Genomic DNA, 27,446 nt, shown 5'->3' on the forward strand with positions numbered 1-27,446 from the left:
ACTAATTTGTAGTCTAAATAAACTAAGTAACTTGACTAATATTACACAGTAACAGAATAAAAACCTAAATTAAAATGATCATTAAATGGCAACTTACAGAGCACTTTAATTAGTTGCTGACCTCATTACAAAAATCATTATCTCCCTTAATCCTCACAACATCCAATGGGGTATGTACTATTACTTCATCTCCCCAGTATCAAGGAAGATAAGTAAATAGTCTGAGACCATGCTATCAGAAACAGGCCAAGCCAAGATTCAAATCCAAATTTATCTGCCTCTAGAAACCCAAATCTCACCACTGGCATATAGGACTTCTTAAACATCTTTTAAATTCCAATTGTTTTTTAAGATCTTTATTCTTTTTGAAAAGTTGGCTTTAATTTGTTAAAATTCTATTATCTTTTTATAATTAGTCAATATACCTTAAATGCCACAAAACGTCATTTATAACTGAATTAAGGCTGACATACAGTTTCTAAGACAGAAGAAAGAACCTCAAGGAAAAGCCAAAGGCTCACAAAATATGGATAGTATCCACTGAAAACCATTATTCTAGTTTATAGGAGTGTGAATCAATTCATTTTTGCTGGGAAAAAATTCGACAAAATATTTTAATTTAATTTTAAGATAATCAGAATAATATTAAAGATAATTATTGAGCCTTCTGACATAATGCTTCTACCATATCATACTGTCATTTATTTAACAAATAACTACTGAGTACTTTCATATGGCAGAGACTGTTCAAGCTCTGGGATGAAGAGTGAATGAAACAAAGCCTCTGCCATCATGGAACTGACATTCTAGTGAGGGCACTGAAGATAAGCTGTCAAACTGGCGTTGGGGAAATGTTTTTTGGCATTATGGCAATAAATGTAAATATTTAAACGTATCCGTATTTAAAACTGGGGCTGGCTAGAGTTCCTCTCATGGCTCGGCAGTTAATAAACCCAAATAGCATCCATGAGGACACTGGTTCAATCCCTGGCCTCCCTTGGTTAAGAATCTGGCGTTGCCTGAGCTGTGGTGTAGGCCACAGATGCAGCTTGGATCCTGAGTTGCTGTGGCTTGGTGTAGGCTGGAAGCTAAAGTTCCAATTCGATCCCTAGCCAGGGAACCTCCATGTGTCATGGATGTGGCCCTAAAAAGACAAAAAGACAAAAAAAAATGGGGCTGGTTTTGACATATCTTCAGGCAATTTGGGAATATATGACAATACTATAAATGTGCACATACTTCAACCCAACATTATCATTTCTAGGAATTTATCCTAGAGATCATTAGAGAAATACAATGGTTTATATACCAAAAGTTCATTCCAATATCACTTATCAACACTTAAAAACTAGAAACAACGTACATGTCCATCAATAGTTGGGCAAGTAAATTATAGGAAATTTGTGATTAATTTAATCACTTTTTTAAGAAAAATTACTACTATACAGCACAGGGAACTATATTCAATCTCTTAGGATAGAACATGATAGAGGACAGTATGAGAAAACGAATGTGTATATATATATGTATGACTGGGTCACTGTGTTGTACCGTAAAAACCAACACGACACTATAAATTAACTATACTTTAATAACAACTTGAAAAAAGAGAAAGCAAGTAGGTCTCCTTTATAGAATGGAGGAAGAAAGAAAGTATATCTGAAAGAATATGCTTAAGATGTCTTAAAAGGCACATAACAAATGTTAACAATATCTCTGATACTAAGTGTTTTTTTCATAATTGTTTTTATTTTTTTCCATTATACTGGTTTACAGGGTTCTGTCAATTTTCTACTGTACAGCATGGTGACCCAGTTACATATATATGTATACATTCTTTTTTCTCACATTATCATGCTCCATTATAAGTGACCAGACATAGTTCCCAGTACTACACAGCAGGATCTCATTGCTAACCCATTCCAAAGGCAATAGTCTGCATTTAATAATGATACTAAGTCTTTAAATTATTTATTTCCTATTTCCTTTTCTCAGTTTTTTTAACTTTTAAAAAATTAAGAAGAGTTCTCATTGTAGCTCGGTGGTAAGGAACCAACTAGTATCCATGAGAACACAGGTCTGATCCCTGGCCTCACTCAGTGGGTTAAAGGATCCAGCGTTGCCATAAGCTGTGGTATAGGACACAGAGGCAGCTTGGATCTGGTGTTGCTGTGGCTATGGAATAGGTTGGCAGTTGTAGCTCCAATTAGACCCCTAGCCTAGGATCTTCTATATGCTGTGGGTATGGCCCTAAAAAAAAAAAAAAAAAAAGAAAAGAAAAAGAAAAAGCAGGTAACACTTTAATAGAAAAAAAATTAATGGTTTTTGAATTCTTTTAACAATAGAACCATTATTTCAATAAAAATCTTACAAATAAACAAAATATACTAGAGATGAATAACAAACAGTGTGAGTCTGTCAAATCAAGCAGGACAGACCCAAAGATCCAGTTAGATATACTTTTTCCACAATTGCTGTGCAGCCCTCAAGGCAATGCACAGAAAGTAACAATTTAGCTAACCTAAACACACTGTAAAAACTGATACAGATCTGAGCAAGTACAATATAAATCCATTTTGTTTAGGGAAAAAATATGTGCAATTATACACTTCTACATACAGAAAAATAGATGACTCTATACCAAAAATACACTTCACAACTTGATGGGCTTATCAATGGAGTTTTCTCCTCTTGTATATTATTTTTTTAAATGATTGCAAAGGTAATGTTATCAGAGCATTCAAATTCACAAGAGCTCACCTGAATTCAAAATCAAATGAACATTCTCAATGTACCATGGCATCTTGAGAACTCTCCAGGGCCTATTTCCTCTCCTTCATACAATAGCTGCTTTGATATAGTAAAAACATACCACAAATCGAAATGTGTAGTAATAACATATACAGAATGGTAAAAAACTAGATGGTCCCTTAATAAAAACTTTTACATGAATGCCAAGTAAAAACAATAAGCTTTATAACATTCAGGAAAATACTGAGCACTTTACAAATAATAAGTCACTTCTTTCACTTACCATCACCTCCATATTCTTATGAGGTTCCACAAATCCATTAACAGTTAATTTACGCAGCACTGCAAAGTAAAATCAAGCTTTACTTATATCTTTTTTTTTTTGTTATTTTTCCCTATTAAAATGACAATCATAATAGAATCAGAATCCCAAGGCCTCATCAACCTTAGCAGTTAATCTAGCTCACTCCTTTCATCTACTAAAGAAAGTTAACTCCTAGTCATTGGCTGGTTACTAAGTGAGAAAGATGGAACTAAAGCCAAGTTCTTCTGACTCAAAAGCAGCGTTTTTCTCACTTATTATAACTACTCATTTTTAAAATGATACTGCAAATTTTAGTTTATTTACATAACTGCACTTACAATAACCCCTATAAATTGAAATTAAGAAGGCTACCACTATTCCATAAACTTTCAACTGTGACTGAACAGAGACCAAAAAGCTTCATTCTGTTTTAGGATACTTGAGTAAAAATACATTATTTCCTAAAAGAGATATAGAGATTAAACTCTATTTCCAAATCTGGAATACACTACAGGGCTCATACAAGCACCACATTTATGAGCATAGTAATGTGATGTACACAGGGAGACAAGCAGGATAAGAGATTTGAAGTTGGATCTAGACTTATATCCTAGCTCCAAAGTCTACAACTGTATTATTTGGGCAACTTTTCTGAGCTAATATTCCTCATCTAGTTACCTTATACTTATCCTTTATGATTTTGGTTCAAATATCACTTTCTCAAGGAAGTCTGTTCTGACCATATTATTAATTACTGCAACAGTGTAAGGGCCATATTACAAATGTTATTTTACATGTATTTGTGTGACTGTCTTATGTCTGTCTTGCCAGTGCCAAGTATCTACCTGCTTATTTGCTGAATGAAATAATGAATATATGCATGCCTAAAAGCTACTAAACGCACACAGATATAAGCTCAAAGATTACACCTAACAAAAACTCTAGTTCTCTAGGCATAAATGGACAGAAATTTACAGTTGGAGAGAACAAGTATTTTAAAGAAAAATGCTACCGGATTTTTCCAGGTCAAGATGTCTTAGAAATGCTAATGTGCATTTAAGACCTTGAAATGTTCGGAGTTCCCGTGGTGGCTCAGTGGTTAATGAATCCGACTAGGAACCATGAGGTTGCGAGTTTGATCCCTGGCCTTGCTCAGTGGGTTAACCATCCGGCGTTGCTGTGAGCTGTGGTGTAGGTTGCAGACGCGGCTCGGATCCCATGTTGCTATGGCTCTGGTGTAGGCCAGTGGCTACAGCTCCGATTAGACCCCTAGCCTGGGAACCTCCATATGCCTCGGGAGCAGCCCTAGAAAAGGCAAAAAAAAAAAAGACCTTGAAATGAGGAAGTATTGAAAAGCTTAAAGCAGACTAACGTAGAGCAAAACAGCATCATTTCTGTCAGGAGTTAGGCTCTGACATCAGTAAGACAAAAAAATTCTACAAAAAGAACTCATGGGAACTCTCTTACGGCACAGAGAGTTAAGGATCTGGCACTGTCACTGCAATGGCTGGGAATGCTGTTATGGCAGAGGTTCAATCCCTTGCCTGGGGAACTTTGGTGCACCCCAAAAAAAAGAGCTCAAGAATATTCCTTAATCATTGAATAGAGTACTTACACATCAATTTGTGTATCTAACCTTAAATCAGTTTCTCTAATTCTTTCTGAGTAAACATTTCTAAGGCCTTTTAAATTCTTCCTCAAGGATGTTAACAAAACCATCTCCACTCACTTATATAACCACCTGTACAATGGATTGGATTTTACATGTCAACAGTCCTTTATTTTTTCATTTTTTATTTATTGCTTTTTAGGGCCACACCTGTGGCATATGGAGTTTCCCATGCTAGGGGTCAAATCAGAGCTACAGCTGCCAGCCTACGCCACAGCCACAGCAACGCGAGATCCAAGCCGTGTCTGCAACCTACACCACGGCTCATGGCAACGCCAGATCTTTTAACCCACTAAGTGAGGCCAGGGATCAAACCCGCAACCTCATGGTTCCTAGTTGGATTCGTTTCCTCTGCACGACGACAGGAACTCCTGTCAACAGTCCTCTAAAATAATTTATGTTTGTCCACAAGGTTCACCAAAATGTGCTGAAAGCTGTATACAATCTCATGTAAGTGATAATGGAAGTGATGCATCAGAGTAGTGCCAAGAGTATATGATGGCATTTTAAGGTACTAGGATGAGTATGATAAACAGGTTTCCAAATAAGACCAAGAATGTAAAATAAACTGTACTGAGAGAAATAAAGGCTGCTTGAGATCAAACCAAGAAACACAAGATAAAAGAGCCTAAGCAACCAGAACAGAAGAAAGACAAAGAATGATGGGAGTTCTGTTGTGGCTCAGTGGTAATGAATCTGACTAGTATCCATGAGGACTTGGGTTCAATCCCTTGCCTCACTCAGTGGGTTAAGGATCTGGCACTGCTGTGGCTGTGGCTGCGGCTGGCAGGTGCAGCTCCAAATAGATCCCTAGCCTGAGAACTTCCATATGCTGTGGGTGCCACCTTAAAAAGCAAAAAACAAACAAACAAACAAAAAATGAAATGATCATGAATGTTTTAAAAAGGAAAGGAACCTTGGAATACATTCATCAAGACAAGCTCAGCTTGGGAAAGGAGAAATAGTCTTATGCTAAGGGAATGCCCACAAGCAAAGCACAGGGAAACAAAGGCCGAGATGGCACTGCATCAAGCACCTTCTAAAATCCAAGTGATCAAGAGAAATGGAACCTTAGTTCTCAAGGAAAAGACAGATGGAAGACAGTGCTCAACTAAGCCTTGGGGACAGAAGTTTAGGAAAGTTGGGAGTTCCTGTTGCAGCTCAGTGGTTAACGAATCTGACTAGGAACCATGAGGTTGCGGGTTCGATCCCTAGCCGCGATCAGTGGGTTAAGGATCCCACATTGCCATGAGCTGTGGCGTAGACTCGTGGCTACAGCTTCGATTCAGTCCCTAGCCTGGGAACCTCCATATTCCGTGGCCCTAGAAAAAGACAAAAAAAAAAAAAAGTTTAGGAAAGTTGGCATGACAATAATAATGGTAGCAGCCCAGAATGAGAAATGAAGCAAAAAAGAATGGAAGGATTTGAAAGGAATGTATTCAGAGCCAAGAAACTCCAGGAATGTGAATATCCATTTGAATTATGTGTGCTCTCATACATTAGAGTAGAGGAAGAGCTGTTCTCACAAAAGAAAAACAAACTACAAAAGTCCTTGTCTCTGATTAAGATTAACCACTTAATCTTCCACCAGTGTAACTGGGAACAGAAAATCCATCCAGAGGAACTATGTGGCAACTGTTCTGGGGTATGTAGTTTCCAAAATAAACATGTCAAGTTTAACAGTACCTTTCAATGACAGTAGAGTTCGCTCTAGTGAACTTAGAACTGCAGCTTCATTGCCAGAAGAAACTTGCTGAAGGAATGTGTCTGTATGGTGATTCCACAGAGAGCAGGCAAAACTATAAATTCCAGAAGCTAACTGTAAAGATATGAACAAATTTGTTCACAATGTCATTACAGATTTCCGTAATCAGTTAGACCTACATAGTAATATAGTTCAGTTTTAAAATTAAGTCAATGAAACTTACAATTGTCAAGAATTGGAGTTCCCATCGTGGCGCAGTGGTTAACGAATCCTACTAGGAACCATGAGGTTGCGAGTTCGATCCCTGGCCTTGCTCAGTGGGTTAACCATCCGGCGTTGCCGTGAGCTGTGGTGTAGGTTGCAGACGCGGCTCAGATCCCACGTTGCTGTGGCTGTGGTGTAGGCCGGCAACTACAGCTTCGATTCGACCCCTAGCCTGGGAACCTACATATGCCACGGGAAGCGGCCCTCGAAAAAGGCAAAAAGACACACACACACACAAAAAAAATTGTCAAGAATTACTCATAGCAATGTTTCAAACTTTTTAGTCACAATGCACAGTAGTAAGTTTGGTTTACACTGGCTGCTGCTATAAACACAAACACACATGCTCCTTCCTCCCAAATATTATTAGTTTCTTGAAACATTACTTAGCCTAATGCCTACAATCTGATGTTTCCTATTTTTACTCTTCTTTTCTTCTGATAACAGTTGCAACACTCAGTTTTAAAAACATTGACTTGTGGAGTGTCACTGAGCTTATCAGATAAATCAATATACTAAGAAATACAAAGGAGTTACATTTCTGTGACCTGCCAACTCTACCCATGTGGTTTTGGGCATTTAAAGCCAAGAGCATACAAACCACATCACTTGTCAGGCTGTTTGCCTACTACATACCAGTATTTAAAAACAGGACTCGGAGTTCCCGTCGTGGCGCAGTGGTTAACGAATCCGACTAGGAACCATGAGATTGCGGGTTTGATCCCTGCCCTTGCTCAGTGGGTTAATGATCCGGCGTTGCCGTGAGCTGTGGTGTAGGTTGCAGATGCGGCTCGGATCCCACGTTGCTGTGGCTGTGGTGTAGGCCAGTGGCTACAGCTCCGATTCAACCCCTAGCCTGGGAATCTCCATATGCCGCGGGAGCGGCCCAAGAAATAGCAAAAAGACAAAAAAATAAATAAATAAAATAAAATAAAATAAAAAGAGGTAAAACTAAAGATGAGACAGGTTTAAAATAAATAAATAAATAAATAAATAAAAATAAAAACATGACTCACACTGAGATACAGTTAGCCTCTGTCTCTGAGGTAGAGACAAAACTACTTTCCAGTGATAGTTTCAGGTTTTTTTCCAGAAGGTCTAAGAGTAATCATTTGAACCTATGTGGCCACTTACTTTAAATAAAAAGTAAATGAAAGTGCATATGACTAGTTAATATTAGCATACTTCAGAATGACTTTTTTTCTTATTTTAGATATAAATATGCCATTTCGACCATTAAACACTGAATTTATAATAAAGTTAGGTATTAAAAACCAATAGGAAGTGCAATCTTGTAAATACATTTCTATGAAAAAGTCAAATTCCATTTCTACTACTTTAATTCAATAATTTTAATGGTCTGTGCTTCCAGGTATAGAGAAAAGCTTCACCATATCCACTGGCAATTTTGCACATATCTATACAGGCAAAGGCTTAAACCTCAGTTAATTTGAGTTTTGGCAGGGCATCTTGTGATCCTCCTGGAACACAAGAGGGTGAAAGCCCTGTGAGCAACTGCTAAAAGACCACCTCCTGCTCACCTCCCTAGTTTCTTCATTAGGCTGTCATGAGATAATTTCTCACGGCCTCCTGCGTCCTCATAAGGTATAAATAAACTATTCTATTGCCACCCTAGTCTCTCTCCCCAGAAGAGAGCTACAAAATATCAAACCATTTAGTTTTACAATCTAGAATTTGCTTCTCAGCAATGGGACATCCCACAACTTGGACTGAAGTCATCAGCCCCTATTGCTTTGGTCATTCTTTTTGGTGGGACAAGGACCACAGAGAGTTGATATGTATGGCTACCTTCTTTTCTCTGTCCAAGATAAGTAATAAAACTAAATCTAAAAGTGGTTTTTATCTTCACCAACCCATCAGTCAGACTGGGTCTTGGCCTTCCCATGTCTTGTGTGTATGCCTGACAACAGGTACAACAATGACTACTTAATAAGTCGCTAGAGAGTTCCCTGGTAGCCTAGCAGTTAAGGATTGAGCACTGTCACTGCTGTGGTGTGGGTTCAATCCCTGGCCCAGGAACTTCTGCGTGTGGTAGACATGGCCAAAATAAAGAAACAAAAAGTTGGAAGTTCCCATTGTGACTCAGCAGGTTACAAACCCAACTAGTATCCATGAGGATGAGGGTTTGATCCTTGGCCTCGCTCAGTGGGTTAAGGTTCTGACACTGCTGTGGCTGTGGCATAGACTGGCAGCTGCAGCTCCAACTCAACCCCAGCCTGGGAACTTCCATATGCCACAGGTGTGGCCCTAAAAGGCAAAAAAAAAAAAAAAAAAGCAGAGGAGGTGATCAGTGCCTGCATTTTTAACCTCTATGCTCTTAATACAGTAACTAGCAATTATCAATTACACAATAATTTAGTAAAAGAAATAAGCATTATCTTTGTATAAGTTCTATTTAAACTTTTAAATATAAACTAATCTTAAACTGATACTATCTTATGCATTCAGAAACAATACAGTAAATCCTGAATATGATAAAGCAATAGTGACTGAATTTTCTTATGACTACAAAAAGGAAAATTTTCCCAGCCATTGACCAAAGTCAATACTGCTATTAATACGGATGTGATGAATTATCTGAATCAGAATCTCATCTGACAAGCTTCTCAGAGTGTCCTGTTTTGTGCACCACTCAACAGAAAAACATGTCCTTCTGTTCTATATTTGCATGGAATACCTATGCAAGTTACAGCTAATATAAACTGTTTTTCTCAGTGTTTCATATTTAAAATACATTCACTAGTCATACTGGTCAGAGCCTTTTACAATACTCAAAACCCTCCTCTACCACTAAATGCCAGACTCAAGAAAAAAAAAAAAAAAAAAGGTAGGAGTTCCCAGCATGGCGCAGCAGAAACAAATCCAACTGGGAACCATGAAGTTGCAGGTTCGATCCCTGGCCTCGCTCAGTGGGTTAAGGATCTGGCATTGCCATGAGCTGTGGTACAGGTCGCAGACATAGCTTGGATCTGGTGTTGCTGGGCTGTGGCTGTGGTCGGCAGTTGTAGCTCCATTAGACGCCTAGCCTGGGAACTTCCATATGCTGCAGTGGAACCTAGCATCAGCTCAAGAAGGAAAACGTTAAAGAAGAATTTGCCATACTAAATCACCAGCATAATATTGTGAAGTCATGTCATATTTATTTTAGAAGTATTTTATAATAATGGCAGCAAAAAGGCAAAACTACTTTAACTGTTATGATTTTTTTAAGCACTACTATAGTTATCTGGAGAATATCCCTTTCTGGACTTCCACTACCTATATATGCATAATGTAAATTACACTATAATCACTCCCCACTAAACATAAATCACTCCCCACTCACTACCAAATCAAAGAATAAAATACATCACAGAAAATCTCTAAATATTGTGTCAAAGGTTATTATTGTCACAAAATCTGGAAAAAAGTAAGTATTTCATCACGGTTGAATCAAAATAATTAAAATTCTATTTTGCGCTGTTAAATTGTCCTCCATTTATAATTTAACTCTAAAACACATGTAAGGAGTTCCCGTCATGGCGCAGTGGTTAACGAATCCGACTAGGAACCATGAGGTTGCAGGTTCGATCCCTGCCCTTGCTCAGTGGGTTAATGATCCGGCATTGCCGCGACCTGTGGTGTAGGTCGCAGACGTGGCTCGGATCCTGCGTTGCTGTGGCTCTGGCGTAGGCCGGTGGCTACAGCTCCGATTGGACCCCTAGCCTGGGAATCTCCATATGCCGTGGGAGTGGCCCAAGAAATGGCAAAAAGACAAAAATAAATAAATAAATAAATAATAAAACACATGTAAGAAAGTTTGTCAAGTCAGATAACCCCAGGTTCTACTCCAGTCCACCTTAAGCAATGTCTATCAATGTTTGAAATATTCATCCTCATTTCTGGAAAAAAAAAATCAAGGGCGTAACAATAACAATGTAACAACAGTGAAGTTAGATCTTGATTTATTAATTCTTCCCTCTTCTTAATTCTGAAAACAGTACGAAAGTACCACTTTAAATTAGAACTATAGACACAAAAAGTATACAAGTTTGGCATGCAGTAAGTATTTTTGAATGAAAGCATATAGCATTTGTGACAGAAATCAAGAAAGAACAGTATGAAAAAAAATTAATTAAGATTTTCCTGGAGTTCCCGTCGTGGCTCAGTGGTTAACGAATCCGACTAGGAACCATGATGTTGTGGGTTCGATCCCTGTCCTTGTTCAGTGGGTGGATCCGGTGTTGCTGTGAGCTGTGGTGTAGGTTGCAGATGCAGCTCGGATCCCGTGTTGCTGTGGCTCTGGCATAGGAAGGTGGCTACAGCTCCAATTAGACCCCTAGCCTGGGAACCTCCATATGCCATGGGAGCGGCCCAAGAAATGGCAAAAAAGACACCCCCCCCAAAAAAAATTTCCTTTGTTTCAGATTCTGAAGCTCAGTACCTAGTTAAGGACATTAGGCATCTACTATAGCTCCAATTTCTAACTCTATTTAGTTAGCCTACAAAAGAGGTCTACCAAAATAGCAGTGGTTGAAATAAAGAAGCAGTAACACTACACTTTCAGCCTAAAGGTAAAAGGAGAGAGACAGGTAAAGAAGTAGAAAACCACAAGAATTGGGGAAGAAATATTGCTAATTATCCTGTAAAGACAAGCTCTACACAAGGTTCTATCTGCTCCAGAAAACATCTACCGATGTATGCTTACAGAAAGCTCAGCTGGGAAAAATAAAGAAGCACAAATAGGAGGAATAAAAATATTTCTTCTGCATTTTCTGCCCAAAATATGGAGAAGGGGTAAAGAATATATTCATCCAAAATATGGAGAAGGGGTAGAGAATATTCAGACAATATAAAAATAAATTTTTTAATGAAACATCTTAGGTACTGGTTCATAAAAACCCCCAAAACTTGCTTTTTTTTTCTTTTTCCTAGCCAGAAGAAACAGTGCCACACACTGACTGCTTAGCAACTTTAACTGAGAAGCACACAGACTTGACTCCTTGAATACCAAAAGCAAAACATTACAGGAAGTTTCATTTCTTTTTATTTTAAATATTTTCAACTTTTTTAGCCTCAGGACCACTGCCTTCACAATTCTTCCGTAAGAAAAGTTGGCACCAAAAAAAATTTTTTTTTTTTGGCTATTTCTTGGCCCGCTCCCGTAGCATATGGAGGTTCCCAGGCTAGGGGTCGAATCGGAGATGCAGCCACCAGCCTATGCCAGAGCCACAGCAACGCAGGATCCGAGCCGCGTCTGCAACCTACACCACAGCTCACGGCAACGCCGGATCGTTAACCCACTGAGCAAGGGCAGGGACCGAACCCGCCACCTCATGGTTCCTAGTCGGATTCGTTAACCACTACGCCACGATGGGAACTCCCCAAAAAATGTTTAAATCAAAGTCTTGTAATTCACCACTCAACAGTGGAGTAATAAGTACTATCTATAGACTGTAGCTGTCAAACCTGCTTAACCTAAATCTAATCAACAGGACGAATAATCAGCAAATGTTTCTTCAACAGGTCAGTGGCATGGGGAAAAAAAAAATGAATACTATTCTAACTTAAAAGATACTTAAGAGACATGACCAAATGCAATGTACCTGCCATATTCATTTTTCTGGCTCAAACAAACCATCTGCATAAACATACTTAAGAACAATGTAAAAAACTGGCTGGAAGTATTAAATCATACTAAATCACAATTTTTATGTATCTTAAGTATGATAAAAGTTAAATGATTATATATGTTAACGTAACCAAATTAGGTCCAAGATGGAATAGTCATGCTAAGCTCCATCTCAGCAAACCAAAACTTAGAATTAAAATTAAGTTCTAATATATAAACAATTTATACAACCCAACAGCAAAAAAGCCAATCAATCAATGGAGAAATGGGCCAAAGACCTGAATAGACATTTCTCCAAAGAAGATATACAGGTGGCCAACAAACACATGAAAAAATGCTCAACATCGCTGGTTATAAGAGAAATGCAAATCAAAACTACCATGAGATATCACCTCACACCCGTCAGAATGGCCATCATTAATAAATCCACAAAGAACAAGTGCTGGAGGGGCTGTGGAGAAAAGGGAACCCTCCTGTACTGTTGGTGGGAAGGTAACTGGTACAGCCACTATGGAGAACAGTTTGGAGAGACCTTAGAAATCTATACATAGAACTTCCATATGACCCCGCAATCCCACTCTTGGGCATCTATCCGGACAAAACTCTACTTAAAAGAGACATGTGCACCCGCATGTTCATTGCAGCACTATTCACAATAGCCAGGACATGGAAACAACCCCAATGTCCATCGACAGATGCTTGGATTCAGAAGATGTGGTATATATACACAATGGAATACTACTCAGCCATAAAAAAGAATGACATAATGCCATTTGCAGCAACATGGAGGGAACTAGAGAATCTCATCCTGAGTGAAATGAGCCAGAAAGACAAAGACAAATACCATATGATATCACTTATAACTGGAATCTAATATCCAGCACAAATGAACGTCTCCTCAGAAAAGAAAATCATGGACTTGGAGAAGAGACTTGTGGCTGCCTGATGGGAGGGGGAGGGGGAGGGAGTGGGAGGGATGGGGAGCTTGGGCTTATCAGACACAACTTAGAATAGATTTACAAGGAGATCCTGCTGAATAGCATTGAGAACTTTGTCTAGATACTCATGTTGCAACAGAAGAAAGGCTGGGGGAAAAATGTAATTGTAATGTATACATGTAAGGATAACCTGACCCCCTTGCTGTACAGTGGGAAAATAAATAAATAAATAAATAAATAAGTTCTATCTATACTGAGCTCTCCCAGAAAAGATAAGCCTATGTCAGCTAATTGGCTCTTGCTTGCTCAACACAAGTTAGCAGACCCAGCTCTAAGACTTGCTTTTACTTCATATAAAATAACCCTACTTTAACCAATCAGCTAATGCCTCATCTAACATCCTTGTTCCTATTTGAGGCAGGAAACAGATGGGTCCCAAGCTGAGCAACTGCAGTTTGTCCTACTGACAGATTCTTCAAGGTAAAGATTATGGCAAGAGTGAGGAGGGGCTAAGTTCTGCTTGAATAAAGATAAAGAGACCAGGAGTCCTAGTAGCAGTACAGTGGAAATGAATCCGACTAGGAACCATAAGATCGTGGGTTCGATCCCTGGCCTCGCTCAGTGGGTTAAGGATCCAGCATTGCCGTGAGCTGTGGTGTAGGTTGCAGACGCGGCTAGGATCTGGCATTGCTATGGCTGTGGTGTAGGCCAGCAGCTACAGCTCCAAGTAGACCCCTATCCTGGGAACCTCCATATACCGAGGGCACGGCCCTAAAAAAAAAGACAAAAACAAAAACAAAAACAAACAAACAAAAAAAAGATAAAGAGACTACATATTTCCTTTTTTTTTTTTTTTTTTTGTCTTCATAGGGCCGCACCCACAGCCTATGGAAGTTCCCAGGTTAGGGGTCCAATCAGAGCTGTAGCCACCAGCCTATACCAGAGCGACAGCGATACTGGATTTTAGCTGCATCCGCGACCTACACCACAGCTCATGGAAACACTGGATCCCTAACCCACTGAGCAAGACCAGGGATCGAACCCACATCCTCATGGATGCTAGTTGGGTTCTTTAACTGCTGATCCATGACAGGAACTCCCATATTCTCATTCTCTTTTTTTTTTTTTTTTTGTCTTTTTGCCATTTCTTGGGCCACTCCCGCGGCATATGGAGGTTCCCAGGCTACGAGTCCAATCAGAGCTGTAGCCACCGGCCTACACCAGAGCCACAGCAACTCGGGATCCGAGCCGCATCTGCAACCTACACCACAGCTCACGGCAACGCCGGATCATTAACCCACTGAGCAAGGGCAGGGACTGAACCTGCAACCTCATGGTTCCTAGTCGGGTTCGTTAACCACTGCGCCACGACAGGAACTCCCCATATTCTCATTCTTAAGGTCAAGGAGACCTCCCAAAATACACAGGCATGGAAAGGTTCCTCAGGGGTCAGAGAAGGGAGGAGTTGTCAGACCATAGTACCTATCAACAACCCTTGCACTATTAAATCACAAAGGCTAAAAGATGTATGGGCCCAGAGGGGAGAGCCCTGAGTCAGGACAAATATGGACACATGGCCAGACGATGTAAGATGATTGGCCAAAGGAAGCCCGGAAGGACTGCCCCTCTACAAAGCACATGGTCCTCTCTTTGTCTCTGACTCTGTCTCTCTGTCTGTCTCCCCACCCTCTCCTGAGCCTACTCGTGCTTTCCCTGCATATATCTTTTCTCTTAATAATTCTTTGTCAAATTTCTACTCCAAAGGGACAGGTACGGGGTACCTACATCAAGCCTGCTGGCCCTCGGAGTTCCCACTGTGGCTCAGCAGTAACAAACCTGACTAGTATCCATGAGGAAACGGGTTTGATCCCTGGCCTTGCTCAGTCGGTTAAGGACCTGACGTTGCCGTGAGCTGTGGTGTAGGTCACAGGGGCAGCTTGGATCTAGTGTTGCTCTGGCTTGCCAAATGCCGGCAGCTACAGCTCTGATTCAACTCCTAGCTTGGGAACCTCCATATGCTCCGGGTGCAGGCCTAAAAAAAAAAAGAAAAGAAAGAAAAAGAAAGAAAAAAATGGTTTGCTAGCCCTTGAGGTCTAGTGGCTAGGGTTCAGCACTCTCAGCCCAGAGCCACCTGAGAACATGTTCAGTTTCATCTGTAAAAGTCTCTCGACTTGGGAAACCTCTTTGGAGCTCCCTTCTGCTAGATAGGATGCTGCCCAACCCATGAATAGTTGAATAAAACATAATTTCAACTATTTGGGAATTTTCTCTAAGGACCATGTGGTCCAAGTATGAAAACCTCTGCTTCAGGGCTGACAGATCTTACACTAACCAACCCGTCTCAAAGTAACTATGTGGTTCTGTTTTATTTGCTCATTCAGAAAACAGTAACTCATCAGGAAGACTCTTCTGAAGTACCTGCCTTCACCTTGCCTCAGTTTTCTCTTATCCCCACCATGCAAATAATACTATTTATCATAAACCCCTCAGTTTTTAAAATTCTGCTAATTTTAGCCCTGAGTGTAATACAGTGTTTAGTTTTCTTCTGTGTCAAATTTTAACAGTTTTAATAGTAGTCAAGAGACTACTATTTATGTCTTTAATCTCCTTCAGTACTATATGTATCTCTCATACACAGCAGGCAATCAATATCTGTTGACTGATTCTTAGGGAGACGTAAGAATTCAAGATTAATTCCCATCATCCAGCCTGAGAAAATTCATAACGAAAACTGGTTATGGAAAATATCTGTTTTAGAGATTCATACTCTGAATATTATTAGATGAAATGACATATCAGGATTTGCTTCAGCAAAGATGAAAAGCAAACATAGCAACAGGTTAAGAACCTTAAATATGGGATTTGCTCTCTCAACTAGAATATGTTTGAAAAATTCTTATTTAAGAAAACTGTTTAGGAATTCCTACTGTGGTGCAGTGGGATAAGAATCCAACTGCAGCAGCTGGGGTCACTGCAGAGGCACAGGTTTGATTCCTGGCCCAGCACAGTGGGTTAAATGATTTGAGTATGGTCCTAAAATTAAAAAGAAAGAAAGAAGGAAGGAAAGAAAGGGAAAAGAGGAAGGAAGGGAGAGAGAGAGAGAGAGAGAGAAAGAAAGAAAGAAAGAGAAAAACTGTTTAACTAGTTAGATACCAAAATTGCACAATAAAGTATCTAATGAAGTCAGCAGGTCAAGAACTTAACTATATGCCAAGAAAATACAAAAGAAGAAAAAATTAAATGTACAAAGGTCTTGGCTTCTAGGGGAAAAAAGTAATTAAAATTGCAAAATCAATATTTGAATTGTGCCATAACTAAAGGCTCTATCTCAAAACTTTAATGACATTTACATAAATTAACCTAGAACAATAAAGATAAATTTATACAAATTTAGAACTGAAAGGAAATTTTAAAGAATTATAAGTTTAAATGTCTTATTCAAAATCCCAAAGCTGTTCAGTGCAAAGAAACACTCTTCACTGGTAACACGTCTTCTCATAATTGCTAATCCCTATTTCTAAAAACAAGTGAGATGAATTTCTTTCCAAAGATCTTTTCTTCTTTTTTAGGTCTCGATTACTTCATTTACCAGAACATGTACCTTTGTGGTTACACATCAGGTCTACAAGATATTTGTAGATATTTAGCTACTACATTTATAATTACATTAGAATTACCATCTGTACCTTAAATTTCCTTATTTTCACCGACTTTAAGATTTTAACTATATGCAATATATACATAAATAAACTTCTTCATATTCAGATTTGTAGGAAAAGAACACAGTTTTCTAGAAAACAAATTCCTCTTTGTGTAAAATCAAGCTCAGTTTTGTTACAGCAAAACAATTTTCTCTCAACTGCTGATTTTGCAATTTGTCAACCCTGAAAAGAATTTTTTTTTTTTTAAATGTTTACACCTGCGGCACATGGTAGTTCCCAGGCCAGGGACTGAATCCGAGCTGCAACTACAACCTACACCACAGCTGCAGTAACACCAGATCCTTTAACCCACTGGGCCAGGAATCAAACCCAAGTCTCTGTAGCAACCTGAGTCACTGCAAATTCTTAATCCGCTGCGCCATCGTAGGAATTCCCTGTAAAGAACTTATTTTAATGTGGTGGGAAATAAGATATAAAAATTGCTGGGACACAAAGAGCAGTTAAGGAGGGGTTTTAAGTGCACGCCACACCATCCGCTATATCAACTAGCTCGATTATGAGCTTATACTTTGTTTTTTTTTTTTGTTTTTTTTTGTCTTTTGTCTTTTTTGTTGTTGTTGTTGTTGTTGTTGCTATTTCTTGGAGATTCCCAGGCTAGGGGTTGAATCGGAGCTGTAGCCACCGGCCTACGCCAGAGCCACAGCAACGTGGGATCCGAGCCGCATCTGCAACCTACACCACAGCTCACGGCAACGCCGGATCGTTAACCCACTGAGCAAGGGCAGGGACCGAACCTGCAACCTCATGGTTCCTAGTCGGATTCGTTAACCACTTCGCCACGACGGGAACTCCTATACTTTGTTATTTAGGAAACTAATTTAGTACATGAAGACCAACTTGGCATTAAAGTAAACATACAATTTTTTTGTCCATGCCTGCAGTACACAGAAGTTCCCACCAGAGAGCGAACCTGTGCCACAGCAGCAACCCAAGCCACTGCAGTGACAACACTTGATCCTTAACCTGCTGTGCCACAAGAGAACTCCCAAAATAAACATACTTTTTTATATTTTTTATGTTTTTATATTTTGTTATGTTTTAAAATTTTTTTTCCCCCACTTCAGATTACCAATAAAATACGGGCTGCTTTTAACCTACTACATTCTTCTGGGCTAGATGGTAGGACTGTAACAATAAGAGCTATAGTCCTCCTTTATAAAAGTCAGAATGCGGTGGATCTTAGAAAGATAAGTGAACAATTACAACTAAAAACAAAGTGATACATACTATGCTGGAAGTAAGGACAAGGTGCCAGGTAGACATATAATTCATTCTATCTGGAGAGGAAATAGCTTCACATTACAAGAAAACCAAGCAAGAAAGTTGAAGTTCAGGAAGATAATTGGAACAAGCTATACAGAATGATTAGATATAGTTTGTAGAGAAGGCCTCAAGTAAATATAAATTCTATCTGAAAATCAACTAGTTAGATACCAACAAATTAGGATACTACAAATTAAGGAAGCCAAACTCAGAATTAAGCTCTTTATAAAAGAGTATCCTTTAATAAAGAGTAACTGCAACCCAGAATCTTCTACACATTTGATCTTGGAAAACTTCTACACAAAAATAAGTGAAGGAGTCTGAGGTAGAGAAAAAAGTGAGAAAAATCAACAAGAAATTAATAGAAAGACTTGAGAAGATTAAAAATCACCCTTTCTGGAGTTCCCATCATGGTGCAGCGGAAATGAATCCAACTAGGAACCATAAGGTTGAGGGTTCGATCCTTGGCCTTACTCAACAGGTTAGGCTGCCGTGAGCTGTGGTGCAGGTCGCAGACGTGGCTCGGATCTGGCGTTGCTGTGGCTGTGGCTAGGCTGGCGGCAACATCTCCAATTTGACTCCTAGCCTGGGAACCTCCATATGCCACGGGTGTGGCCCTAAAAAGACAGAAAAGACCAAAAAAAAAAAAAATCTCCATTTCTTTAGTCCTAGTTAAGACATCAAGCAAAAGTGAAGAGGATTTTAAAAACAATCTTTAGGAGTTCCTTTCGTGGCTCAGTGGTTAACAAATCTGACTAGGAACCATGAGGTTGTGGGTTCGATTCCTGGCCTTGCTCAGTGAGTTAAGGATCCGGTGTTGCCATGAGCTGTGGTGTAGGTTGCAGATGCCGCTCGGATCTGGCCTTGCTGGGCTCTGGCATAGGCCAGTGGCTACAGCTCCGATTAGACCCCTAGCCTGGGAACCTCCATGTGCCGCGGGAGGGGCCCTAGAAATGGCAAAAAGACAACAACAACAATATATATATATATGTGTGTGTATATATATATATATATATAAATAAAAATAATCTTTAACAAAAAGAATTTCTCTTCCACTCAATATCCTCAGATAAACACAAGATTGGGTATTTAAACCCACAGGGTTAAAAATAAAGAGGACCTAATGTGGATCTCTTTAAACTTTGGTGTATTACTCTGAAAAACGCAAATTCCCAGAAGTTTCCATTGTGGCTCAGCAGTAACGAGTCCGACTACTGTCCATGAGGATGTTCAATACCTGTCTTTGCTCAGTGGGTTGGGATCAAGTATTACCATGAGCTGTGGTGTAGGTCACAGATGTGGCTTGGATCCTGCTCTTCTGTGGCTGTGGTATAGGCTGTCAGCTGCAGCTCCAACTCAACCCCTAGCCTGGGAACTTCCATATGCCACAAGTGTGGCCCTAAAAAGCAAAAAATAAATACTCCCAAGCCAAATCCTCAAAGTGAGGGTTCCAAAGGTAAACAAGAATACTGTTAAGAATATCTGGAGACTCCCACTGTGATGTGATACAATCCAAAATGATAGGTTGAATAATATGAAAATCGATGCTCTGGTAGGTCAAAGTAATCAAATACAAAAGCACCAAAGTACCTGAATGGAGAAAGTGAAGTCTTCTTAACAAATGGTGCTAAAACAACGATAAAGGACTATGCCCATTGTGTCAGCCTCCTTCCAACAACTGTCCTACATCCATCAATTACCCAGCCACATCTACATTTCAACTTCCTAAATTTCAACTCTATACCCCCCTACATGTTCCCTTTACTGCTGCTTCATGCAAGCACTTTATCACTGCACCTGAACTACTTGGTAGCTTCAAACTAGTCTCTATCTTCAGACTACTCTGTATGACCAAACCCCCTCTCAGGCAACTAAGTGATTTTTTTTCTTTTTTTTTTTTTTTTGCTTTGTAGGGCCACACCTGTGACATATGGAAGTTTCAGGGCTAGGGGTCAAATTGGAGCTGCAGCTGCCAGCCTACACCACAGAGACACCAACATGGGACCTGAGCGATGCCTGGGACCTACACCACAGCTCAAGGCGACGCCATATCCTTAACCCACTGAGCAAGGCCAGGGATGGAACCCACGTCTCCATGAATACTAGTCAGGTTCATAACCTGCTGAGCCACAATGGAACTCCCGGCCACTAAGTAATCTTAATGGTCATACTACTACTGAGCTTAAAACATTTTATATATTTCTATTATTCTGAACCTTCTGAGGTCAATTAGAATTAGTAATCCTTCAGTAAGATATTTAGAGGTAAAATTACAGATATTTTAATACAAGTAGCACAGTTTTCATAATCAAATTTAACTATGTTAAATCACTTACATCATAAAACAGTTTCCTATCAGCAGCCAGGCATTTAGATGCCAGAGTCTTTGTAACATGATAAAAGGTAAGTAATGCTCTGTGCTGTCGGAGATCATCTTGGACTTTCACAGATTCTATAAGAGTAGGAATCAATTCGGGCCACTGCCTAGGGCAGTCCAACCGAGCAACTTTTGCAATCAGCACTGCAATCTGAGTTGCAATCTAGAGGGGAAAAAAAAATTAATCTTTACAAATAAATATATGAAATTAAAGCAGCAAATGAAGGAATATATTCACGGTTAAAAATTACCTTTTTGGTTAATTATACACTTGCAAAAGTGAACTGCTTAAGAGAGAAGTTCTCAAAGTGGTCTTTGGATCTCTAGGGGGCCTAGGATCTTCTCTGTGAGGTCCTCTTGTTCCCAGTAACATACCAGCCTGAAGCTAGATTTTTGTCATATAACTTCTACCAAAACAGTATTACAATAGTAAATGAAGAATTAGATATGGAAATCTAGATGCCTTCTAAATAGCCAGAGATCTGCGAAAACACAGAATAATGTCACTCTTCTCATTAAAAATGAATTCTCCGGCGAAATAGCTATTGTCCATCTTTTAAAATTCTACTTACATTAACACAGTATTTTTAAATTTCTCAGTTTTAATTTCTAATACAATAAATACATATATAATATCCCTTCCATGTTGTATTTTAGTAATATAAGTAAGGCTTTAAAAAGTCTGAGAACCACTGATTTAAGAGTAGAAATGAGCATCAATTAGGTATTTAAATAATGATATTTGTTCAGAACAGTGTTTCACAAATGCTGGTTGACAGAACGTCTCAGCAATGTTTTACCCCCTAATCACCCAGGCCCCTCCCCACAACCACCTTGTGCATCACTGAGAGTAACTCAGTTCCTCTACAACTTCCCTTAACTCTTCAGTCAAGGAACCACAAAGCAAAGAACTCAGATCATTTTAACAAGCTGAGATGAAATTACACTGGATATACCACTGAATACAGCTTTAAAATTCAAATTAAAACAATCACATGTAAGAAAGAGTAGTAAATTTGAAAAATTTAATAATTTTTGTATGATAAGCAAACATATTTTTTTAACTTTTTTTTTAATTACTCAAATGAATTTATCACATCTGTAGTTGTATAATGATCATAACAATCTGATTTCACAGGATTTCCATCCCACAGCCCAAGCACACCCCCCCACCCCCCAAACGGTCTCCTTTGGAGACCATAAGTTTTTCAGTGTCTGTGAGTCAGCATCTGTTTTGCAAAGAAGTTCACAGTCTGTCCTTTTTTCAGATTCCACATGTCAGTGAAAGCATTTGATGTTGGTGTCTAAACATATTTTATTCTTAAAAGAAAAATCTCACTGGAGTTCCCTGGTGGTTCAGCAGGTTAAGGATCCCCATTGTCACTGCTGTGGCTCTGGTTACTACTGTAGTGTGGGTTCGATCCCTGGCCTGGGAACTTCCACATGCCGCAGGCATGACAAAAAAAAAGAGAAAAATCTCACAATGGGGAAAAAAACTAAAACTATACAATCTACTATCCATTCCCCACATAGTAGTGAGAACTGAAAACGTGATGAAGGATATAGACAAAAACTGAAGCTATCCTATAGTTTAAAGGGGGGGGCTAAATTAATTTCTATAATTAATATATAGAGATGTGCTTTCAATATTGGCTCTAAGACTGAGGAAGTTAAAAAATATACCAGTATAACTTCAAAGGACTTCTGAGTTTAAAATAATTAATTGCCAAATCCATTCAAAATTCTTAATTGCCAGAATGGGATCTCAAAGTTAAAAAAACATCGGAGAAGCATGTATAAACATCAAAAATGAACATTATGTAATAATAGTTTATTTGTAATGCCAAGAAACGAAGTTAGCTTGGAAAAGTGAAAACTAGAGGAAAAGAAAGAATAGTTGACACTCATTTTCTCACTAACCTGGTTTATTGGTTCATTAAAGTTGGTGATTAGCCCTGCACGCAATGTAGATTTCTCCTCCTCTGAAAGAGCACTGTAAAAAGATACATTTATTATTATTATTATTATTATTATTATTATTATTATTATTATTATTATTCTGCCTTTTTTAGGGCTATACCCATGGCATAAGGAAGTTCCCAGGCTAGGGGTCAAATCAGAGCTGCAGCTGTCAGCCTACACCACAGCCACAGCAATGAGGGATCTGAGCTGTGTCTGCAACCTACACCACAGCTCACAGCAAAGCCAGATCCTTAACGCACTGAGCAAGGCCAGAGATCGAACCCACATCCTCATGCTTATTCATTAGGTTTGTTACTGCTGAACCACAATGGGAACTCTAAGATAGATTTATTATTCAAAAGAATGCTGACTAATAAAGATGGAAGGTAAGCACTACTGAGAATTTTAACAATAAAAAGTCTTTCAAAAAATGTGCCCCTGATTGTTTTGGTAATTAAATAGAATTATTTCCATCACTTGTATACTTACACAGCAAGTAATTCAAAAGCACAAAAATTATTTCACAACTGAACAAATATGAAGCATAACATAGCAAACAATAAGAATTAAGACAAATCCAGAGTAAAGAATGTGTTATTTTGATGTTTGCTTCTATTGATGTAAAAATGCCTGCCTACAAAAAAACAAATGACTATCTTTAAAAATCTACATAAGTAAATATTAGTCTCACACTGACTACTTTCACAAAATCTGAGTGAGGTTATTCTATGTGGAAAGGGATTAGCAATCAGAGAATATTTGGGATAGAAGACTTATTAGAAATAACCTAGTTTCGGAGTTCCCGTCGTGGCGCAGTGGTTAACGAATCCGACTAGGAACCATGAGGTTGCGGGTTCGGTCCCTGCCCTTGCTCAGTGGGTTAACGATCCGGCGTTGCCGTGAGCTGTGGTGTAGGTTGCAGACGCGGCTCGGATCCTGCGTTGCTGTGGCTCTGGCGTAGGCCGGTGGCTACAGCTCCGATTCAACCCCTAGCCTGGGAACCTCCATATGCAGAGGAAGCGGCCCAAGAAATAGCAACAACAACAACAACAACAACAACAACAACAAAGACAAAAAAAAAAGAAATAACCTAGTTTAAAATCTTTCATTTTATATATCTGAAAATGCTAAACACAACACTAATAATTTTGGCTGCAAATGAGGAAGGAAACTAGATAGCATAAGGAAAGAGATGGAGAACTTTCACTGTTTAAGACTGTATATACTTTGAATTCTGAACTATATGAATGTTTTATTTTAAAATTATTTTTTAATTTTAATGAAGTATAGTTGATTAAAATTAAATTTTAAAGTCATCATTTTAAAGTTTCCCATTCCAGCTATGATAGAGTAGCTGGTATTAGATGAATCATCCCAATAAAATAATCTATAAAAGATGCTTACAATTTTAAAAAAAGTTTTCAGGCATCTGTTGAGTTGAATTGTGCACCCCCCCAAAAAAAAAGGTATGTTCAAGTCCTAACCTTAAATAGATGTGAATGTGATTTTATTTGAAATTAAGAGCCTTGCAAATGCAATCAAGTTAAAATGAGGTCATAATGGGTTACAGTGGGCCCTCATTCAAGGGCTGGTGCCTTTTATAGGAAGAGAAAAGTTTGGACAGAGACAAAGAAGAGATACCTGAAAATAAGTCCAAATGGAGATGGAGAATGGAATGATATTTGGAGATTAATGCACCTCTCTTGGTTGGTAATTGATGAAAAAAGTAGCATAAAATCAGTAACAATATAGAAGATTTGAATAGCATAATTAACAAATTTGACCAAATTGAGATATATAAACATTACAATCCACAATGGCAAACACACATTCCTTTCAAGTGCACATAAAACAATAACAAAATACCACATGCTGGGATCATAAAACAAGACAGCACATTTTAAAGAATAAAATCGGTTACAAAAAAGTAAAAAGTTCCACATGTGTGGAAATTAGGTAACACACTTCTAAGTAATCCATGGGTCTAAAAAAAAAAAAAAATCGCTGAGGAAATTTTAAAATATTTTTAATTGAGTGATAATGAAAATACTACATATCAAGACTTGAAAAAACTGAACTAAAGCTATGATTACAAGAAGAGCTTTAATGTTTTAAATGCATATAAAAGAAGAAAACTGAAAATCAACTCTAACTCAAAAAGCTAGAAAAAGAACAGCAAATTAAATTCAAAATAGTAATAGAAAGTATATCAGGGGTTTCTGTTGCGGCTCAGTGGAAATGAATCTGACTAGTATCCATGAGGATGCAGGTTTGATCCCTGGCCTTGCTCAGTGGGTTAAGGGTCTAGCGTTGCCATGAGCTATGGTATAGGTCGCAGATGCAACTTGCATCCCACGTTGTGGTGGCTCTAGTGTAGGCCTGCAGCTGTAGTTCCAATTAGATCCCTAGCCAGGGAACTTCCATATGCCACAGGTTCGGCCCTAAAAAGAAAAAGTATATCAAGCCTTATATGGTATAATACTTAAAGCAAAGATAGACAAATAGGCCAACAGGACAAAATAGAGAATCCAAAAACAGATTCATAGGTATAAAGGGCCTAATTTTATAACAAAGGAACCACTAAAATGCACGGTGCTGCCTCGACCTGACATCCGTAACTTACACAGAAATCTCTTCCAGAGAGATCATACACCAAAATGAGAAAAGTAAAACAAAGCTTCTAGCAGAAAACATAAGAATATTTTATGACTTCATGTTGACCAAAAATTTTGTAAACAGTTCCCAAAAGAATTAATTTTAAAAACAAAGGTAGCTAAATTGAACTTCATTAAAATTAAGAACTTCTGTTCATCAAAAGACATCATTAAGAAAGTGAAAAAACAAGCCAGAAAAAAAAAGATATCTTCATTATGTATATTCAACAAAGGGCTTACATCTAAAATATATGTAAAGTCCCACAAATCAATAGAGATAATCCAATTGTTTTAAATGTGCAAATAGCAGTCTCTTCACTAAAGAGGAAAACCAAATGACTTAACAAGTACATGAAAAAGGCACTCACTGTTTATCAGGAAAGTGCAAAAATTACAAAGAACACCAGCATGACTAAATGCATACTTATGTGCAACAAGACATGAAAAAGATGTTTCAAAGAAGCATTATTTTGGAGTTCCCAACGAACCCAACTAGTATCCATGAGGACACAGGTTTGATCCCTGGCCTTGCTCAGTGGTTAAAGAAACGGCATTGCCATGAGCTGTGGTTTAGGTTGTAGACGTGGCTTGGATCCCATGTTGCTATGGCAAAGGCCAGCAGCTACAGCTCCAGTTGGACCCCTAGCCTGAGAACCTCCATATGCCTCGAGTGAGGCTCTAGAAAGACAAAAAAAAGAAAAAGACAAAAAAGATGCATTATTTTTAGGTCAAAAACTAGAAAATAATCTTACTATCCATCAACAGCAGAACAGATAACAGTGTTATCTAAATTGGAACGTTATACTTCCACATAAAAGAGTCAACTACTGCCCCACACAACTATAGAGTATCATAAATATGATACTGAATAAAAATCAGACACCAAAGAGAACATACTATATGATTTCCATTTGTATGAAGTTCAGAAACAGGTAAAACTATAGTGGTAAATGTCAGATCTTTGAGGAGGGCATTTGGTAACTATGAGGGGGCAGAAAGGAAGTTTCTGGAGTGCTAATAATGTTCTATCTAGCTCTGAGTGGTAGTCATTTCAGTGTGTTGACATTACAAGCATTCAAACTAAACCCTTCATTTGCACACTTTTAAAATGTTATATACTATACTTCAATAAACTGGTTTTTTAAATCTTAATAGTGACTTGCTCACAATTTGTAAATAAGAAAAGATTAAGATAAACATTTTGAGGGAGGATATGAAACAGGTGAATGAAGTAAAAAAGTACAAATTTTCAGTTATAAAATAAGTCATGGGGATGTAATATATAGCATGGTGATTACAGGTTTTTTTGTGTGTGGGGGGGGTTAGTTTGTTTTTTGGCCACCCCACAGCACATGGAGTTCCCAGGCCAGGGATCAGATCCAAGCCACAGTTGCGATCAATGCAAGGCTGCAGTTGCAACCAACACAAGGCAGAATCCTCAATCCACTGTGCCAGGCCAGTGATTGAACCTGCATCCCAATGCTGTAGAGACACTGCTGATCCCATTGCACCACAGTGGGAACTCCTGGTTGGGTTTTTTATCAGGGCCCATGCCTGCAGCATGTGGAAGTTCCCAGGCCAGGGACTGAATCCACACTACAGTTGCAGCCTGCACCACAGCTGCGGCAACACTGGATCCTTAACCAGCTGTGCCACAGGGAACTTCCTCAACTACAGTTAATGATACTATACCACATATATCCAAGTTGCTAAGAAAGTAAATCTTAAAATTCATCACAAGGAGTTCCTGTTGTGTCATATGGAAGTTCTATGTCTAGATTTCTAAGGTCTCTCCAAACTGTTCTCCATAGTGGCTGTACCAGTTGACATTCCCACCAACAGTGCAGGAGGGTTCCCTTTTCTCCACAGCCCCTCCAGCACTTGTTATTTGTGGATTTATTAATGATGGCCATTCTGACGGGTGTGAGGTGATATCTCATGGTAGTTTTGATTTGCGTTTCTCTTATAACCAGCGATGTTGAGCATTTTTTCATGTGTTTGTTGGCCACCTGTATATCTTCTTTGGAGAAATGTCTATTCGGGTCTTTGGCCCATTTTTCCATTGGTTGATTGGCTTTTTTGCTGTTGGGTTGTATAAGTTGTTTATATATTCTAGAGATTAAGCCCTTGTCAGTTGCATCATTTGAAACTTTTCTCCCATTCTGAAAGTTGTCTTTTTGTTTTCTTTTGGGTTTCCTTTGCTGT

At 38.7% G+C, this 27,446-nt stretch overlaps 1 protein-coding gene across 3 annotated transcripts in view; it reads right to left on the minus strand.

Annotated features, from left to right (window-relative positions):
* Positions 1–27,446, minus strand: part of IPO11 (importin 11) — a 229,735-nt gene that overhangs the window by 161,141 nt on the left and 41,148 nt on the right. For all 3 annotated transcript variants that reach the window (XM_047753902.1, XM_047753974.1, XM_047754048.1), the window contains exons 4-7: positions 22,546–22,618; positions 20,585–20,788; positions 6,411–6,543; positions 3,035–3,093 (exon numbers count right to left, since the gene is read on the minus strand). In XM_047753902.1, coding sequence (XP_047609858.1) covers positions 3,035–3,093; positions 6,411–6,543; positions 20,585–20,788; positions 22,546–22,618 — 469 coding nt within the window. The remainder of the gene's footprint in view (positions 1–3,034; positions 3,094–6,410; positions 6,544–20,584; positions 20,789–22,545; positions 22,619–27,446) is intronic.

The sequence above is a fragment of the Phacochoerus africanus genome, chromosome 1, assembly GCF_016906955.1.
Source record: "Phacochoerus africanus isolate WHEZ1 chromosome 1, ROS_Pafr_v1, whole genome shotgun sequence".
Classification (NCBI taxonomy): Eukaryota; Metazoa; Chordata; class Mammalia; order Artiodactyla; family Suidae; genus Phacochoerus; species Phacochoerus africanus.